General features: G+C 42.7%; 1 protein-coding gene across 1 annotated transcript in view; it reads left to right on the top strand.

Moving 5' to 3' along the window:
• The window catches only part of Grhl2 (grainyhead-like 2 (Drosophila)), a 126,434-nt gene extending 108,515 nt beyond the window's left edge, over positions 1-17,919 (top strand). The window contains exons 12-15 of the mRNA XM_013012439.1: positions 495-526; positions 7,009-7,103; positions 11,088-11,173; positions 17,851-17,919. Of these exons, the coding sequence (XP_012867893.1) occupies positions 495-526; positions 7,009-7,103; positions 11,088-11,173; positions 17,851-17,919 (282 nt within the window). The remainder of the gene's footprint in view (positions 1-494; positions 527-7,008; positions 7,104-11,087; positions 11,174-17,850) is intronic.
• Positions 17,920-19,455: the final 1,536 nt, after the last annotated feature.

The following is a 19,455-nucleotide window of genomic DNA, read 5'->3' as shown; positions in this document are numbered from 1 at the left end:
GTCATGGCAACCCAGATTCTTTTTCAGTAAACACGGGGGCCTGCTGGCCTGCTGTGGGACCGCCTTGCCCAGCCTCAGAGTCAGCTCATCTGTGAGTCACATAGGATAGGCATCCCAGGCCTTGCTCCAAGAGCCACACTGCCAACCAGCACCTTTCTAAACCATGAATCTAGATTCCCACCAGCATATTTTCTTAATGTCAGAAGCAAGATTTGGCTTAGGGCTGTAATAATCTAATCAGACTGACTTTAGCTAGAAATAATCAGATTTTCCATTTTATTTCATTAAAGAAGAATCAACCCCAGGGAAAATGTGAAGAGGTTAAATTTTGTGTTTCTTTACACACACACACACACACACACACACACAATCATTGAAAATTTGCCTTTTGTTTTTTAAAGTGACAATTTATACCTTAAGGAAGTCTATATATCATGTGATGCATTTTCACTCTTGTCTCTGACCTACAGTAAGACTATTGCTTTGTTCTACAGGTGTATTACAACACAGATGATGAACGAGAAGGGTAAGACACTCAATTATTTCCCCTAACCACCTCAAGTCTGTCTATGTGAGTGACATGCTGCTTGAGCTCTGGGAAACTCTGGGTAGAAGGTGGGACCTTTGCTTGTGACTCAGCACTGAGAAAAGAACTGTCTAGGAGGGAAAGCTGGGGGATCATTTTCTCTCTAATCAATTCCCTCCTTTTCCTTCCTACCTTTGAGTGACAGTTCATTTTTCTAAGTGACCTATCTCTTCCAGTCCATCTTTTCACCAATACTCCATTACAGAAATCCTCCTTGCTACCCATTGTTGGACCCAACCTAAGACCAAGCTAAATCTGAGCAAGAGCTGTTCCACTTCAGTACTACCTAAGAACATACTTGCTTCTTGCAGTCCTGGTGCTAGGCAGGTTTGAGTGGGAACTAGGAGAGAGCTTGTCATCAAAGGTTCCAGAATCTTCTTCATCATGCTTATCTGACAGTGATAGGATGGACGCATGCTCACCTCAATAGGGTCCTGCAGCTTTTTATGGGTAGCCAAATCCTCCAAGTGCTTTCTATCCTTCACTCATTTTATAGACTTAGAGTTTTAGCACCAAAAGGAGCCTTCAAGGTCAATAGCTGACCTCTTCTGGTCAATGGTAATGTCTATAGTGTGTCTTTGAGATGTAGTCAGCCAGCTTCTACTTGAATATTGCCTGTGATGGAGGGTGCACTGTATGTGTGGTAGCTCATTACACTGTTGTTTCTGAGAGCTGGAATCCAGTTGACTTCTTTTTCATTGGCTATCATCTTCCTTTCTGGGTAAGTCTCATTCACATTCAGCATTCAAATATCATTTTCTGTCCTGCACTGTCCTTGGTTAAAATATAGGTTTGCCTCTCACTCTGCTACTTTCTCTCCAGGGGATGCAACTCAATTTTTTAATAATCTCCTAAAAGTTGACTTTCAGAATAAACATGTGTTCTGAATCACACAGTCTACAGAATATAATGAGATAATTCTTCTTAGGACCTGGATACTATTTTCTCTCTTACAGAAAATGAGAACTGCATTTAATACCTTTTTATGTTCTTGGATATATTAGATATAGATTACTAAATCTTAAGATTGGTCAAACCAGAACACCCCTATTCTTAAGTAATTAATATGTTTATATGTAAAGTATTGACCAGTTAGCAAAGCAAGTAAAATAGATAGCACTGAGTTCATCGTCTGTGTTTCAATAGTTTGCAGACTAAGAATGGTTTTCTTCTTTTTCCAACACTTGGAAAAAATTGAAAGAAGAATGATGATGCATGACTTAGGAAAATTGTATGAAATCCAAATATCCATAAAGTTTTATTAACACATACTATGGTAAATCCTCTATGTATTGGCTAAGACTGCTTTGGCACTATAGCAGCAGAACTGAATTACAATAGAGACCAGATGGCCTGCAAAGCCTACATGTTTACTTTCTGTTTATAGAGCATTTGTCACTTTTATCCCAAAGGGAGAGAATTGCAAAGGAGTGAAATGATTCCCCAACTGGTTAAGGACAGTATCTTGTCCAGGATTTAAACTCTTATTTCAGAATACTATGTTTTCTAAATACCTGTTCGAGAGCCAGGTGTGATGATGTATTCCTGTAATCCTAACACTCAGGAGGCTGAGGCAAGAGGATTACCAGTCTAGTCTATATAGCAAGATCCTGTCTCCAGGAAATAACAAAGGTTGTTCTTTTTATCTTGGTCCATTAATAATTTCTGATAGTTGGAACAAACAGAGATGATTGTCAGTATCCATTCTAATCTGTTGTTCACATATTTTATAAGACAGCATGGCATTGTAAAAAAAAAAAAGGTGGCTTTGAACTCAGCACCCCAAGTTCTGTTCTTGGACTGCCAGTTGCCAATGTGTGGCCAGAAGCCAGTCCCTTGATCTCTGGGCTTCAGTTTCTTCAATTTTACATTTGATATTTTGTATAAGAATATCACTTAGCCGGGAGCTAGTAGCTCACACCTGTAATCCTAGATACTAAGGAGGCTGAGATATGAGGATCTAGGTTCAAAGCCAGACCAGGCAGGAAAGTCCATGAGACTCTTATCTCCAGTTAACCATCAAAAAACCAGAATGGAACTATGGCTCAAAGTGGCACAGCACTAGCCTTGAGCAAAAGAGCTCAGGAACAGGGCCTAGGCCCTGAGTTCAAGCACCACAACTGACAATATGTAGTAGTAGTAGCAATGTCACTTAGATCCATCTAGCATTATTAACATTGCATTTAGTATGGAGTAAGAAAAGGAAGATAGGAAAACTTAGCATTAGGAGTGAGAAGTACTTAACTCTAAATGCCCCTTGCTGCATGGATCTCACTGTGAATCTGTCTCATCTCAGACAGTCCTTTGCAAGCTGACTATGTTGACGTGTCCACTGAACTACTTGTAATTCCCCTGGCTAGTGAGAGCTGCCCTGTGTGATTGCAGTTATGACACCTAAGACCCAAATCTTACACTCGTGCATCTCATTAGTACTTGCTGGAACAGTGTGAACAGCATTGACGTCTCAGTCTTCATACATGGTAGGTCCTAGCTTATTGATATATGGAAATGTAGTGCTTTAACATTCACCAGATACCTTGTCTGTGCACTGCATTGAGTTCCTTATAGGCAGCCTCAATGTATTCTCCCCTATTCTCTTCCTATTTTATCTCCTTTTGATAAGGAGGAAATTGAGACCCCAAGGGATTAGAAAACTTGTTCAAAGTCACCTCCATAGTAACTGAGCCCATGTCCAGCGACACTTCCCATTACCTGCTCTTGCCATTGTGCCCTATTGCTTCTCAACTCTCGACCTGTGGTTTCCAAGGAGACATCAAGGGGACACGTTCTCATTAGGAAGGGCTTTTTGGCCTTGACAAAAGCACAACTTGGGTGATCCCTTGAAGTTTCACTTGAAGTGAAACCCAGATCTGATGAGTACGTACCTGATTGAGGAGATCAGGCTGAGGCTGCTATATGCATTACTCAAGCCCTGAGCAGATACTTTCTTCACTGGGCTTTGCACAGTCTCCACCGGGATGGCTCTTGGGCTAAGTTTCTTGCTCCCCATGGCTTTCTGCTTAGTGTCTTGGTTTGTCATCCTGTAGAACATGGCATTCCAGAGTACTTGGCTCCTTGCTCTCTAGACATTTGACCATAAGTCCTGGTGCCCTAAACCATAATATGTTTGTTTCTCTAACACCTGCGATTGCCTTCAGCTATGCAAGCTTCTTCGCCCTTAAGTATGTGCCTTTGACTGGGCTTGTCATCCTCTTACCCCAGTCTTGAATGGACAAGAGGCCGTGAGGGCAAAAGTCCCAGATCCCCCTCAGCCCCTCTTAGTTCTCCTCTGTGCCCTCAGCCCTTTATAAGGATATTTCTGGGGCTTACTGACCTATTTATTGCTAGTTGTGAGCTCACATCTCTAGGACTCCTTGTGTCTATGCTTTATTACCAGTTGTATCCTATATTATCAAATGTAGCCTATAAACACTCAAAACTAGCATTAACTAAAGTCATTTTGGGCTGAGACCTCAAAAGAGTAATTTGTTGAAACTAAATGAAAGAAGATAATCTCCTCTTGAGGAGGTGTGGCTCCAGTCTTTTAGGGGATGTCCTTGCCCATTAGCATGCATCACTTCATAAGCGAAGTTATGAGACAAGCAAGCAATACCTCTCCTTTCTATACATTTTTGGGGAAATCTTACCAGTCATTCAAACATAGTATAGTTCAGATGCAAGGTTGCCTTTTCCAAGGGTGGCCAGAGACCACTGTTTCTCATCTGATACTTTCCCAATTTTTTTTGTCAAGTCCATGCCTGAATGTGCTGTTGGCCCTGAGCCATTATACATCTTGACCACCTTTTCCTTGTTCTCCAGGCTTTGGGGCTGTAATGCAGCATCATTGCCTAGGCCTCAGATTTGTACTTGTCTGGCAAATAGGCCAGCCCTATCTGCCCTTCCTTTCTGACCTTGCTTTGGAAAGAATCCAAACAATCAAATTCAGAACTCATAAAAAATGGATTGACTCCCGCTGGGTTTATAGATTTGAAATTGTAGAAAAGTATATTTGAACTCCCAGGACTTCAAATAGTTTATCCAAGATGTTATTTTAATGGCAAAGTCCATCATGGCCCAAAATGAAGTACATCAAAAATCAACAGAAGTGGAAAAACAGAAATAAATTTTGTTTAGTGAAAAAAAGAACTGCTAGCTTAAGAAACTTCACACAGCATGAGAGTGATTGGTGACATTTCAGGCTACTTGCTCATTATTAACCAAATGACCAGTGGCTGCTATGTGGGTGAATTCTTTAATCTTCTAATCCTGAGGACATGGTCATTCTAGGTCTAAGATGTGACATATTACTATGACCTGCATTTATGGCAAAGTTGAAAGAGAAAGGCAGAGAGACTAATGCTTTAAAAGTTTATTATCACCTTCCACAGGGACTTGACCTTTAGAGTTCTTTCTAGCTGTTTTCAATATTTGACAAACTAGAATCTAAAATAAGAAAACGTGGATTCCTTTTTCTTAAAATTAGTTTTAGAATTATTTTTACAACCGACCACCAGTGGTTCATGCCTATAATCCTAGGTACTCAGGAGATTGTGATCTAATGAAAGTGATTTGAAGCCAGCATAAACAGATAAGTTCTTGAGACTCTTATCTCCAATGAACTACCAAAAAAAGCTGGAAATGGAGCTATGACTCAAGTAGTAGACTGCTAGCCTTGAGCAAAAGAAGCCCAAGGACCATACCCTGAGTTTAAGTCCCAGGATAGTTTATCTACCTATCTATCTGTCTGTCTGTCTGTCTCTGTCTGTCTGCCTGCCTGCCTGCCTGCCTGCCTGTCTGCCTGTCTGCCTGCCTGTCTGCCTGTCTGTCTGTCTATCAACTTACCTATTTATTTTGTCACCCCTTCCATTGTTCTTCCCCCCTTTGTACAAATCCCAAATCCCACCCACTGCCTCAAATTACCTGGTTCTATTTTCACATATATACATTGAGTATTATTGACCCAGGTCAAACATGTTTCAGGGAATGATGAGTCTTAATGTTATTTCTCATCATCCTCTCAGATATACTGAGAGGTAATGGGGTAACACTGGTCCTTGCCACCAGCATCTGATGGTCCTTAAGTTTGACCATAGTGGTAGCACAGACAGTTTGGTTTTGGAGGATCAATGGGAATTCTCTTTGGAAATATATGCCCTATTTAGTGTCTTCTTCAAATCTCTCCAGCTTGTACCCACCAGTTTCATCTCATCATGCACTTCAGGGATGCTTCCAATGAATCTTGTGTGTGTGTTACATGTGTGAATTCGCTTGATCCTTCTTACAGCCTCGTTCTAAACTCCCATACCATTAATGAACTTGTATCATGTATACTTTAGTTGATAATATTTGTGCTTATTTATGGATCCAATGTGATAACTTGCCGCACATATACAGTATATAATCTAGGGTAATTCATCTATTTCTGTTTCCTCAAATGTTACCATTTCTGTCATCAGCCTCCTTTTAGAGATAAGCGATTTTAGGTCAAGGCCAGTGAAGTGGAAAGCAGGGATTTAAGTCAAGCTAATCAGTTCCCAGAGTTCCTGTCTGAACCATTCTGTTGAACTACCTGTCTATGATTGCTTCCTGGGCCCATGAAAACCTGAACAGATGAAAATTTTCTAAAGCTCTGTATCTGCTTCCTTGACACTCTGAAGAATAACACACATGTAAAATTTCTCTTGAGCATTTTCTCTGGTTCCAGTTGTTCAGGTTTTGGTTTCTCTTAATCAGTTTTTCTCAGCGCCAATAGAGACTTTGGAAGGAAGTGTCTAACCATAAGTACTAGCCATCAGCACTTGACACCATGCACGATCCCAGCACTGTGGTCATCCAGGAGAGGGGGGACTGGAACCTCCTGCAAGGAACAGAAGTGGATTTGTTACTGGGTCTGGGAACTCCCACTATTCAATTTTCATCTGTTCCAGCCAATGGGGAGAGAAAATAACAGGAAGCCAGATTCACTGAGTAACTTTATTATGGGGGGAATCCCTCAAAGCCAAGGTCCAGTAAGGTGGGCTTCTATCATTTCCATTTCCCTGCTGTGCCCTAAGGAGATGGCAAGAAGTCACTGGACAGTCAGGCCTCTGCTGGACTGCTGTGACTTGAGAAGCACAAAGGCAACAGTGCTCACTCCCTTCCCGGTGCTCTGCCTTGATTTTCTGAACAGGAAAGAGGACAGAGGTACAGGTTGGAGGGAGTACCACCCACATCTCTCATTTTGGAGAGATGAGGAGCAAGGCCTCAGGACAGTGCTGTGCATATGCTCTCTCCCAAAGGGAGGGCATAGGCCTGTAAGGGGAAGGAGGTTGGTGTGGGGGTGGTATGGCACAAACAAGGAACAGATAGGAATTGGCACATGCATGGTAACATGTGTGATACCTTGCCTTTTGTGCTTAACAATCTCTACTCTTCTTTTCTAGCAACAGTGTCCTTGTTAAACGGATGTTCAGGCCGATGGAGGAGGAGTTTGGTCCGGCACCTGCTAAGCAAATTAAAGAAGAAGGCATTAAGCGAGGTATCTCTCCAGCTGGGTTGCACCAAAATGAGCTCACAGGGTCACCTGCCTGTGGCTCCTTGGAAGGCAGGGCAGAGGGGCTTGGTGAATTTTTCTCCACACAGGAAGTGCACAGGCTTCTCTCTCCAATGTGCTAAACTCTGTTCTTTTAAGAATAAGATTTGTTCTTGAATGAGATTTGTTCTTTCTGCATACTGGTTCTTTCTTTTGCCTTGGGAGAAGGGAAATACAGATACTTACTCATCCAGCAGGGTGAAAAGGAAGTTCTTACTGTCTGCGTGACAGTCATAATTCATAGGAACCAGTGATTCAAAATTGTTTAATAGATGGAAAAATCTTACACAAATAAATGAGCCGCTGTTTCCTGTGACATCACAACTTAGTCATTTAAGGATTTATTTTCTTCTTCCTCCTCCTCCTTCTCCTCATCCTCTTATTGTGTTTTTGTTTTTGTTTTTTATAAGTCTGGGGCTTGAACTCTGGGCCTGAGCACTGTCCCTGAGCTCCTTTTGCTCAAGGCCAGCACTCTACCACTTGAGCCAAAGCTCCATTTCCAGCTTTTTCTGTGGTTAATTGGAGATGAGTCTTATGGATTGTTCTGCTTAAGCTGGTATAGAACCATGATCCACTGATCTCAGCCTCCTTAGTAGCTAGGATTACAGGTATGAGCCACCGGAACCTAGCTTATTTATTTATTGTGTTAATACTAAAGTTTGAACTCAGGGCATGGGCTCTGTCTTTTTCCCTCAAGGCTGACGTTATACCACTTGCGCCACACTTCCGCTTGTAGCTTTTGGATGAATTGGAGAAAAGAGTGTCATAGACTTTCTTGCTTGACTGGCTTCAAAACTTAGCTTCCTGAATAGCTCAGAATATAGGCATGAGCCATGGGTGCCTGGTACTTAGTCAAGGATCTCACTCCATTTCCCCTAGAGGGCAAGAAGGAAGGCTGAGAACATGTCTTACCCAGTCTCTCCGTACTATCCCTAGTTGTCCCTCACGGGACATTTCCCTGGCACCCTGTTGCAGTGACTTACCCTGTACTGGACTTGTAATGACTCAAATAAGACTCAATGTTAAATTAACATGAATTTTTTTCTTACTGAGAAATTTTTTTTTCTATTTGTTATAATGGGATTTTCATTATTGTCAGGGACCTCTCCTGTACCCTGCCTTAGGCTCTTGGAGTTTGTTGTATGACCTTGAACAGGACCTTCATCCTGTCACTCTTCACAGTTCTAAACTATAAAGTGTGAGTGACAAAGTGCCCCCCCCCCACCAAGAGTTTTAGAGAGGACTGATGGGTTACACACAAAAGATACTTCACTCCAGCCTGCTCACAGTTAGAGCTGTTAACTTTAACATTAGATCTGTAGCTGGTGAGTTACACGATCCTAGTTGCATATGAGTGATTGTTTTTTCAGAATAGAAAGAGCCCAAATGCATGAATATTAGCAAGATTTAAGTCTTTAAAAGTCTCTCACAGCTCATCATCAAATAGTCAAGCATGTCTGATCTCCATTCCTGGATGCCTTTCTACCCTATACTTTTAGAATTAGGGCACAGTCACCCAGAAATTAAGAATGACACAGACATGCATAATTGTAGTTTACCTCCACATTTAGTACCCGAGATTTCAGAGATTGTGAAGCCAGCACAAAAACTGCCACTAGAAATGGTCTTGTATGATTAAAAGTAAAGCTGTGTCCTTTGAAACAACTAAGTCCTGGTGACACAGGAGAGTGCAGTAACCCACCAGCAGCAAGGACACGTCTCCTAGGAGTGACTTTCCTTCCAAAGATAGTAGCTTCTTTGTGGAAAAGGACAGAGGAGTTAACCCACTCCTGGCTTAGTGCTCCTGCTCTGAGCTACATTTGACAATCTGGGTCAATGACAGTTCCTACCATGCATCTTTCAGAAGTTCTTCAAGAGACCAATCACAGTGATCACCAAAGCCATCATTACTGAGTGTTTGGCCTTACAGCCTCTGTCAGGGTCACTTGGGGGTAGCTGTGCAGCTCTCTGTCTTTGGCTGTATGTTTGGGCTGTGTGATGATTGTCTTTACTACCTTGGCAGAGTGATTTCAACTGTTACTTTGCCAGAGATGCAGAGTTAATGAAAGCCAACCCCTGGGCAATCCCCTGGGAGTGAGCTGTGAGCCCAGCATGCCTACCCAAGTGTGGCTCCCAACAGACCGCAGGGGAGCATGGTACTGCCCGCCTGGTGTCCCTTCCCACCTACCCCAGAGCAGCAGGGCACCTTCAGCACTTCCCAGCCGTGCCACAAGCAAGTGTGGCAAAGACACTGATTTGGAAAGCAGATTTTATAAATGGATGGTAACCAGGCTCACTTTAATAGAATGTGCTTTGAGGTTTCCTAGGGCTAGCCTGATGGAAATTGCTTTTTCCCTTCTCTCTCTTGAGCGCTTTGGGGAGAAAGTATAGAATTTTCATCTGTAACAGCCAATTTTTCCCCTTGGATTTAATTTCCTTTATCTAGATGTAATTGGGATCCTATCTCCTAATTATTTTTCCACAAGTCCTCTTATAATAACCTGTAGGTTATGAACTCATTTTAGCTGAAATGGAGGCTATAAAATATTCCTTCTAAAGGACTAAATTTAGAAATCTATGGAGACATATCCAGTCTACTTATTTAACAGGTACTTAATTTTTATATTCGATAAAGAGAAGAAACTGCAGTACTTAAGTCTGTCTCCTTTCCCTTCCCTCCCCTTCTCTCTGCACTTCTCCTTCCCCTTTCCCCTATCTCTTTCTGCCTCCCTCTCTCCTTCCCTCCCTCCCTCCCTTCCTCCCTCCCTTCCTTCCTTTCTCTCTCTCCTTCCCTTCTTTGGAGCAGCAGCCAACAGCTATGATCTGGGCAGTGGTGGCTGGCAGGGAGATATCTCTGGGCTCCATTTGCACACCTCTAGGGATTCCTGGAGTCCCTACCATCTCTTAGTCTATACATGCTCAGATTTAGAATGTCATTTTGCAGAGAAATGACTAGAAGAGCTGTCTTCCACCTTGTGGAGGCTCTAAGACCACAAATGCTTCCTGACAACTTCTGTAGTTGAGGACAAGTGTTTGTTGTGTGCCAGGCCTGTACTAAGCAGCCATGTAAGCCATGTGTCACTGAACACTAACGTCACCCTATGCAATAGACACTAGTGTCCCAGTGGCATACAGAAGACCCAGGCTGGGACAGGTGAAATGACTAGAATGGTAGCAAGGACTGAGCTTCTTCCACTCCCCTGCCGGTGTCACATTTCCCTCCTGTACCTGTTCCCCTGCTGGCCATCTGCCCAGAATCTCCACCATTTCCACTCTCACTGGGGCACTGGTGCCCCTGCCATCTTCCTAACTCAGATCTCTCCTTACGGCCATCTTCCTGGATCTTCCCTCCCCCTCACTCTGGCAAAATTAGGCTATGTTTTCCTTTGTAACTCATAACTTCATCTAGGTTATGTGAAGTCTCCCTGCCTCTTGAAGTGGACCACACATTCCCTTAAGGCTAGAGGCCAGGATTTACTGGCCCTTGTCTACTAAACCCCAGCTCCTGGCTCACAAGGCCTAGGGTCCTAGTAAGTCATCAGCAATATTTATTGTTGGAAATTCTTCAAGAGACTGATCAGAATGATTACCAAAGCCATTGTTAGGGATTCTTTGGCCTTTGCAGCCAAATAGATAAACAGGAAAGGAAAGTCATCGGGAGATGATGTACTCACCGTGAGAAACTCCCATGTCAACCTGGGTGTCAAGGCATCTTACATCCTGTGGTGTTTCCCCATTGTTAGTTTACTTGTCAAATCCCTAAGAGTCCCCAGTCATGGAACCTCTATGTGGATGACTCAGGCACTCTTATAGAGTGTGACCTAGACCTCACAGGGGTCCAAGCTCATCAGTGATGTCAGCCTGAGCCACCTGTGTAACAAGAAGCAGATTCTGGGCCTGTGTCACATGACTTACCTTGTTCTCTTTCAGTGCTTTTGTATGTGAGGAAGGAGACGGACGACGTGTTTGATGCTTTGATGCTGAAGTCTCCCACGGTGAAAGGACTGATGGAAGCGGTAAGACACAAGCCCTGTCAGCCTCCAGCCACGTCCTCTTTAGCAAAACCCATTTACTCCAGTGCAGCCATGGAGGCGGTGTCAGAATGAGAGAAAGGAAAAGCTGAGGTCTGTGGAGATGCTGATCTCTTGGCCCAGGGTTTAGCAACATCTTAAGAAGGGAACTTGGTAAAACTGTCTTGCTCTTTAATCTGGGCAGCTCATACTTTTCCTCTTTCTTTTTTTTCTTCGTGTCTTCCTCTCTGCCTGCCTTCCCTACATCTCTCTTTTTTTTTTTAAATGATCATTCATGTTGTAGTATAGACCAACAGACATTCTTTATCATGGCTGAATTACATTTCACTGTGTGGATTTACCATCTTTTATTTTCACTTCTGTAACTGATGGATGTTGGGTTTTTCCACTTTTTTGGCTTATTGGGCTTGGAAATTTTTCTTCTGTTCTATAGTTCTTTTCATTGGGATGGAGTTCTGCTCCCTGCAAAGGAAAAATAAACCCGAAAATGAATGCAGGAAATAGAATCTGCATCTCCTCAAGTGAACCAAAAAGTTTTAAATGTCCATAAAATTGTCAGAAGACAAGCAAATGAGCTTATATAAAATAAACATATATAACACGATACAATTATGTAGTCCTCTCTCAATGTCCAAGGTTGGTTCTATAATACCAAGCTTCCTGGATGCCGAAGTCAGTTAGATAAAATGGTGTAATATTTACAGTGAGCCTACGCATGTCCTCCCAAATACTTTAAAGCATCTCTACCCAATCTATAAGAGATAACATAATGTAAATGCTCAGAATTGTTGTACTGCGTTATTTAGGAAATAATGGCAAGAAAAATGTCTATACATGTTCAGAACACACATAACTTTAAATATATATACATTTTTGATCTGTAGTTGGTTGAATCTGTGGCTGCAGAGCATGTGGGTACAGAAAGCTGATTGTCTACATATGTGTGTTAGTAAATGTACATGTATGTTGATCATAGATGTATTTGTATGAAATAAACCCATGGAGGCATATAGCTTAGAGGTCAGTATACAAGCTTTGATTTCAGAAAACCTGTGTTCAAATTTTGACTGTGCTTCTTACTTGTTGGAATGTGTTAAGAGCCTTAAGAAAATAGGCTTTCCCTTGGTTATTGTGAAGACTGAAAGAGACAATATAGAAACGAGACTCCCCGGGCCCTGGCACATACTGTGTCCCTGGCATAGATTAAACGTGGTAATGGAACCATTTTACCTTGAGTAGGAAACAGTGCCAGACAACACACAGTATGAGGGCATCTTCCAGCTCCTCCGCCTCTAGATATCTCAAACACTCAGTTCCTCAATATCCCAAAGATGAATGTTATCTTAGGTCACAGTTCCATTGTGTAATAGCCTACTCAGTCAAAATGTCAGAGGAAGCAGGGAGCTTTGGACATGGTGCTGGTCTTTGCTCAGAAACCCTGGAAGTTGTATGAAGAGATCATGGCCACCTCTGAAACTCAGGGTCAGAGAGCTGTTCTCAAGGAATGAATTTATGCCTTGTGGCCCCAAGGCCTAACAGAAAATAATGGCCTCAAAACAAGAAAGTGTCCTTGGCCTCCCATATTTTTATTTCAACTCTTAATTTCAAAACATGAAGTTTATGTTTTAACAACTAAAAGCTACTTACATGGAAAGAATGGTCAGGGAGTTGGAGGTGTGGCTCAGTCAGTAGAGCATTAGCCGAAGAGCGAAAGTGGCTGTCGGGACTAAGTTCAAGTTCCAGTCTTGGACCTAGAAAAAAGCAAAACAAAGAATGATCAGAAAGTAAGAAAACAAAACACGACCATAACTTTTGAGCAAGTGTTATTGTACTTGACCTCAAGCCATCGTTTGAGCCTGTCACTAGTCAAAAATTGCTTCCTATAAACACAAACACAGGTTTCTTCCTTCCTGTGGGCCTCAAGTTCTACTTATCTAAGTGGATCTATCGGAGCCCCTGAGTTATGTTTCAAAGATGCCATCCCAGGACCCCCGCCATGACCTTCAGAATCAGATTTTCTAGGGGTGGGCCCAGGAATAGCATTGGCAATAAGTTCCCTGGGTTGAGTTGAAGAACACTAGAGTTTGTGAGGTCACTGCCTGCAGTGTGCTTTGGCAGAAACTGGAACTCATTCTCGTGTAAAATCCCAAGCGCACATTCACTTACAACAGTGATAAACCCTCTCATTGTATTCATGAGGTCCAATCCCTGTAATCATAGTTTTAAACCTAGGAGTGACTCTTGATGCTAATTTTCTTAACTTCTGGAGTTTAGGATCCGCCTTGGGTGCAGGGCACTTTTCTCCTTCTTGGGTGGTTTGGGAAGGCCAAATGCTGTATCTTTGAGGAAGGACACAGTCTTCCTGGACCAGCTGACCTCCAGTTCCAAAGGTCAAAGTATATCTTGGGTAAAGTCCATGTCTGTGTGTCCTGAAATTATTTCAGAAGTGGGAACACCTGCTTCATATCAATATTTACATTCTCCGGCTTCCTTTTTATATGAGTTATTGAAGGTTGGTTGGCTTCTACTTCTTACCCTTAAAACAGAGTCTTCCGTGGCAAAATGACCTCATAGCTTTTAGGTTTCAGATGATGGCAATGACCTTTGTGAGGATGGTGCTGCTTCTGTTATGGGAAGCATGGACTGCTTTCCAGTGGAGAAACTGCTCTGTTTTCTCCTGTTGGATTCCAGAGGCCCTGTCCTCAGCCAGGCATTGCTTAGATGTAGAAGGAAGTTCATAGTGGAGTATAAAAAGCCATATTGAAACTTTTCGATTTTGTTCTTAAAAAAAAATAGTACTGACAGTTGGTGAAGTGTGGATTTGTCATCTAGAGACAGACTAGCACGGATTAGTGTTTCAGTGAGAAAGTGCCCCAGCAGGCAGGTTTGGGAACAGGTTGTAGGTGGTGACAGTACCCACAGCAGATTTCCCATAACCATAAGCCCAGGGGAAGAGCTCTGTTATCTAGAAATTGAAGTGCTTTTACACTCAGCAAACACGATACTTTTCCTTGAGATAATTGTTTTGAATTTGTCTTAGTAATCTCTTTGTGAGGGTCAAGATCCTGGTACCTACATAAGCAAAGTGGGTAGCAGACAATAAAGAGAAGAGTGGTTTAGGGAACTCCTGATATAATGCAGGACTGTGCCCTCTAGCATGTAAACCCGGATTCCTGTCTCTAGGAAGAGGTCTACCTTGAAAAATATAGTCTTATTTGTACCAGCTTTGATCTCTTAGCATCCTGAATACTTAACCACAACAAAGAAGAACAGAACTGGGCCACTTTCTCAATTTCTGTAGGACAGATGATTTTTCTTTTATTTGGTGGGGGGTGGTGTCAGTCGTGGGGTTTGAACTCAGGGTCTGAGTACTCTCTCAGAGCTCTTTTGCTCAAGGCTAGCACTCTACCACTTAGAGCCACAGCACTGTTTCCATTTTTCTGGTGGTTAAGTGAAGATAAGAGTCTCACGGACTTTGAACCACAATCCTTAGATCTCAGCCCCCTGAGTTGCTAGGATTCCAGGTGTGAGCCACCAGCGCCCATCTCAGATGATTCTTGAACCTCTCACATTCAATTCATCTGGCTGAAAAGATCTAGACTATCCAGAAGGATCTAGACACCCAGATAGAAAAAGGAACAAAAGTTCTCTCCCCAAAAGTCAGATGTAACTGAATAGTTGTTTGGAGAAAATAGGTATTTTTCTTCTCAGCTTTGTCGTCCACACAATACTGATACCTATGGCCCACTTTTGTTTCTTTATTCTTCTAATTAAGTTTTAAATTTAAAGGCAAAAGATTTGGTGACAGTAATGGTGGTAGTAATGGTGATGAAATGAAGTCGTTTTAAAATTTTCTTTTCTTTTTAAAGCATTTCTGAGTGATTATACCTAGCAATCTTACAAATCAGGGGTTCCAACCAATTTGCCACAGGCTCTTTGCATGTGCTATCCCCTCTGCCAAGAGGGAACAGTTTACTCCCTTCAAGTCTCTGATCATATGTCACTTTATCTAATGGCCTTCCAGACCACCCACCTAAATATTATTTCCATCATTCTCCACTTAGTACTCTTTTATTTATTTATTTATTTTTTTTTTGGGTCCGGTCATGGGCCCTGAACTCTGGGCCTGGGCACTGTCCCTCAGCTCTTCAGCTCAAAGCTAGCGCTCTACCACTTGAGCCACAGCGCCACTTCTGGCTTTTTTCTTTTTGCTTATGTGGTGCTGAGGAATCGAACACAGGGCCTTGAGCATGCAAGGCAAGTGCTCTACCACTGAGCCACCTTCCCAGCCCCAGGACTCTTTTATTTTACTCCCCACCAACATATTTGATTCTTAGTAGATATTCATTGTTTTCTTTCATCCTCCATAGATTTTGAAATCCATTAAGTTAGAGCTTTGTTTCTGTCACCTGCTGTTTATCCCCAGAACCTTGAGCACACTATTGCTTGACCTCAGCCAGCATCTGGAGTATGTGTGCATTGGGTGTGTGATCTTGACATGCCCTGCCTCACTTGACCCTTACAATACCCCTATCCACTCAGCAAGTAAACAGCATCACTACTACAGATCAGGAACCTGAGGCCAAGTGGGGTGTTCTCCAAGGTCTGACTACTTCACCAAGTGATGGAGCCAACTTCAGCCTTCTCTTACTTAAGTCTGGCTAGGAATATGTTCTGTCTGTATGTGAAAATATTGTAAGGAGAATAAGGAGTCTTATGTCACACAAAAACCAAGGAGGGAAATGATCGAGTTATAATAAACATTCAGGCAAGAAGTGTATAACTGCATCTACTCCCTGAGTTCAACTCTGACTTCTGTCACTTGTGAGTGGTATGACACTGGGCAAGTTACCCATCCAGCAGCATCACTTCTGAAGCAAGAATAATGCAGGAGGATGATATGAAAGTGATAAAAAGGATTAAAAACTATGAGCACCTGAGTTCAAATCCCAGTCACTACCCAAAGGAAAAGAAAAACATGGGGGTTGGGGGTGGGAATCAAAGCACTCCTAATTGCCCCTAGAGGCACATTTTCCATGTATAGAAGAGAACCTGCCTGGGTGATCACATTCAGCCTGGGCAGAAGTAATCTCTGTCTGGCAGGAGGAATCCTCGGTAAGCCTCTGACAGATGTCTGGCTTCCTCCACATGAATTCTGTGTCCTACTTGTTAGCAGGGTCTGAATGTGACTGAGCCTGGCTCCTCGCCTTGTATGGAGGCAGAGAATGCCCTGTCGACATGGCAAATCATCAGATGACTTTACCTTTGAGAACTAAATTGAGCGCAGGACTCTGCCTCCTGCAGGCATCTGTTTCAGCTTTGCCGGTAGCTCTGATGAACTGGATGAGGTTCATAAATCTCACTCTTAAACTGTCTCAACATATGTTCAGTTTCCCTAAGAGTGCAAAACCTGAAGCCAGACTTGCAGGTGGTCTCCTTTTTAAACCCTGTCTCTGTCAGTCAGTGGCTAAGGGACTCTCTCCTTTCCCACTCACCTTCTTTCATGAGGATAGACCCATTGAGGTGCCTACTCTTTGTCTCCACAAACTTCAACTTCTCTCTCTATATATATCTCTATATATCTCTATATAGAGATATATTCTTTGGGGGGTCCGGTCCTGGGACCTGAACTCTGGGCCTGGGCGCTGTCCCTCAGCTCTTCAGCTCAAGGCTAGCACTCTACCACTTGAGCCACAGTGCCACTTCCGGCTTTTTTCTGCTTATGTGGTGCTGGGGAATGGAACTCAGGGCCTCATGCATGCAAGGCAAGTGCTCTACCACTGAGCCACCCTCCCAGCCCAACTTTTATATTTTGACAGATAACATAGTTTAATATAGTTTCTTTTTCTTTTTGGATGCCATCCTAGGGCTTGAACTCAGTTTTGGGCACTGTCCTTGAGCTTTTTTTTTTTTTTTTGCTCAAGGATAGTGGTCTATCATTTAAGCCACAGCCCCATTTCTGCTTTTTGGTAGTATATTGGACCTTCCTGCCTGGCTGTCTTCATACCTCGATCCTCAGATCTCAGCCTCCTGAGTAGCTAGGATTATATAGGCATGAGCCACTGGTAACTGGCTTAATATATTTTTATTAAGAAAAAAAAAAGATTTTCCTTTGCATATGTCCTTATTACAAGAATCTGATTTAGAATTTGTATTTCCAGATAAAGTAAACATATATACTCTGAAGGTTATGACCCAAAACTGGTTGCTTGTTTTCCTCCCTTTGTCTAATTGCAATTCTCTTTGTGATGCATTTCTATCTGGAGAGAATTATTTTTGTCTGTCTATTTTTCCTCAAATGAAATACCTGGGTAAACTTTCTGAACTCAGAGATAATTGTTTCTTCTTGAGAAGTGGGAGATTTCCAGGTGGTGTATATGATCCATGTGGTGAAGTCATTTTATTTCCCCCTCTTGGACTCTGTAGGTGCTTATCCCACTGTCTTTTGGCTTTTAGTTTTGCAGTTAGACAAGAGCTAGATTTAAGGTCTATCCAAAGGCGTGTGTGGGAGGGAACCTCATAAATAGGCATTCAGGGGAATTTGACTGTGAGTGAACATCATGCTGTATCCAGAAAAATGTGCAAGAGAGCGAAGTTGGGACATCCTCCCTGGTCCCCACTTGGGCTCTGATTCTCACACCTTCTTGTTATTGGTGTTACAGATATCTGAGAAGTATGGGCTGCCTGTGGAGAAGATAGCAAAACTTTACAAGAAAAGCAAAAAAGGGTAAGAAATCAGACAAGCTTACGTGATGTATGTGTTTTTCTTTTTAAACAATACCTGTCCTTTTTTAATCTCTGTTGTTCATCTTTAGGAAAGATGTTTCATCTTTCATTTGCAGAGCAGCAAATGCTGTGCGCTGTGAAGGTCTATAATGGGAGAAGGCAGGGAGGAGAGAGGGAGACAGAGGAGATTGCAGGGATGTCCAATGGCAAGATGAACAGGTAGACTAGAAGGGCCTCAAGGGTCTTGGGGACACTGGGGAGAATAGCAAGGTCACCCTCTGCAATGAGTAAAGTTTATAATGAAGGAAACCTCATGTGGCTCACAGTGTTGGTTTCTGGGTGGCAGAAGTGAGATTTAAAAAAAAAATGTCTGTGGAGCTGGGTGTAAGTGGCTCATGCCTGTAATCCTAATTACTCAGGAGGCTGAGATCTGAGGATCATGGTTCAAAGCCAGCCTGCGCAGGAAAGTCCATGAGACTCTTATCTCCAATTAACCACCAGAAAACCAGAAGTGGTGCCATGGCTCAAGTGGTAGAGCATTATTGGGGGTTCTCTGTTTCTGAGGGTGCTGACTGGTTGATGGAGAGCTCTTGGTGGCAAGCTTACCAAAATGCATACTACAAGTCTTTCCAAAGTCACACTGCAGCAGGTGTGTTGGAGTAATGTCTCAAATTCCTGCTGCTGACTAGAAATTCTCAATGCTGATGAACCCATTGCTGATGATAATACTGCCCTTGAGTCTGTCAATCCTAGTGCTAAAGGCTTTTATCCAAATAGCAACCCTCTAAAGCAGGGCAGTTTGATAGTTATTCTCTTTCAATCTAGGATCTATCTGCCTTCCAAGATTGAGATAAGCTGGGGACTTCTGAGTCACAGACAGAATTTGTTGGTTTTCTTAAAACTAAGTCCACCCAAGATAGCTTCAGAGTGAGGCAAAGTAAGTTTCCAAGACTAGCTCAGCCATGCACTAGCTGGGTGAACTTGAAGAGACAATTGTTTGTGGGAGAAATGACTGTTTTCTCTTTTGCAAAGTGATGCTGATAAGATCTACCTCCAAGATTGCTGTGACATTAAATGCAAGGCCTCTGCAGCATGGCCGTGGATTATGTGTTCAAAAGGGGTAGCTGCAATCCTTGTTTATTTTCTTCTTCCTACTAAGGGCAGTGCAATATGGCTTCATGAAAAGAGTTAGGGGCCCTAACTATCTTGGTTTTGGCCTTGTCGGCAGCTAACTGTGCTCATTTCTCTGAGCCCCAGTTTACTAATCTATAAAGCAAGAAGATCAGGTTGAATGATTTCAGAAATTCTATATAATAAGAAGTCATGAGGCCGGGTGCCATGGCTCATTGCCTGTAATCCTAGCTGTTCGGAAGCTAAGATCTGAGGATCCTAGTTCAAAGCCAGCCCGTACAGGAAAGTTTGTGAGACTCTCATCTCCAATTAACCACCAAAAAACTGGAAGTGGCACTGTGGCTCAAGTGGTAAAGCGGTAGCATTGAGCTGAAGAGCTGAGGGACAGCGCCCAGGCCCAGAGTGCAAGC

Source organism: Dipodomys ordii, unplaced genomic scaffold (assembly GCF_000151885.1).
Source record: "Dipodomys ordii isolate 6190 unplaced genomic scaffold, Dord_2.0 Scaffold17, whole genome shotgun sequence".
Taxonomy (NCBI): Eukaryota; Metazoa; Chordata; class Mammalia; order Rodentia; family Heteromyidae; genus Dipodomys; species Dipodomys ordii.
The sequence above is the reverse complement of the archived record's forward strand: the minus strand, read 5'-3'. Positions and strand labels throughout refer to the sequence as shown.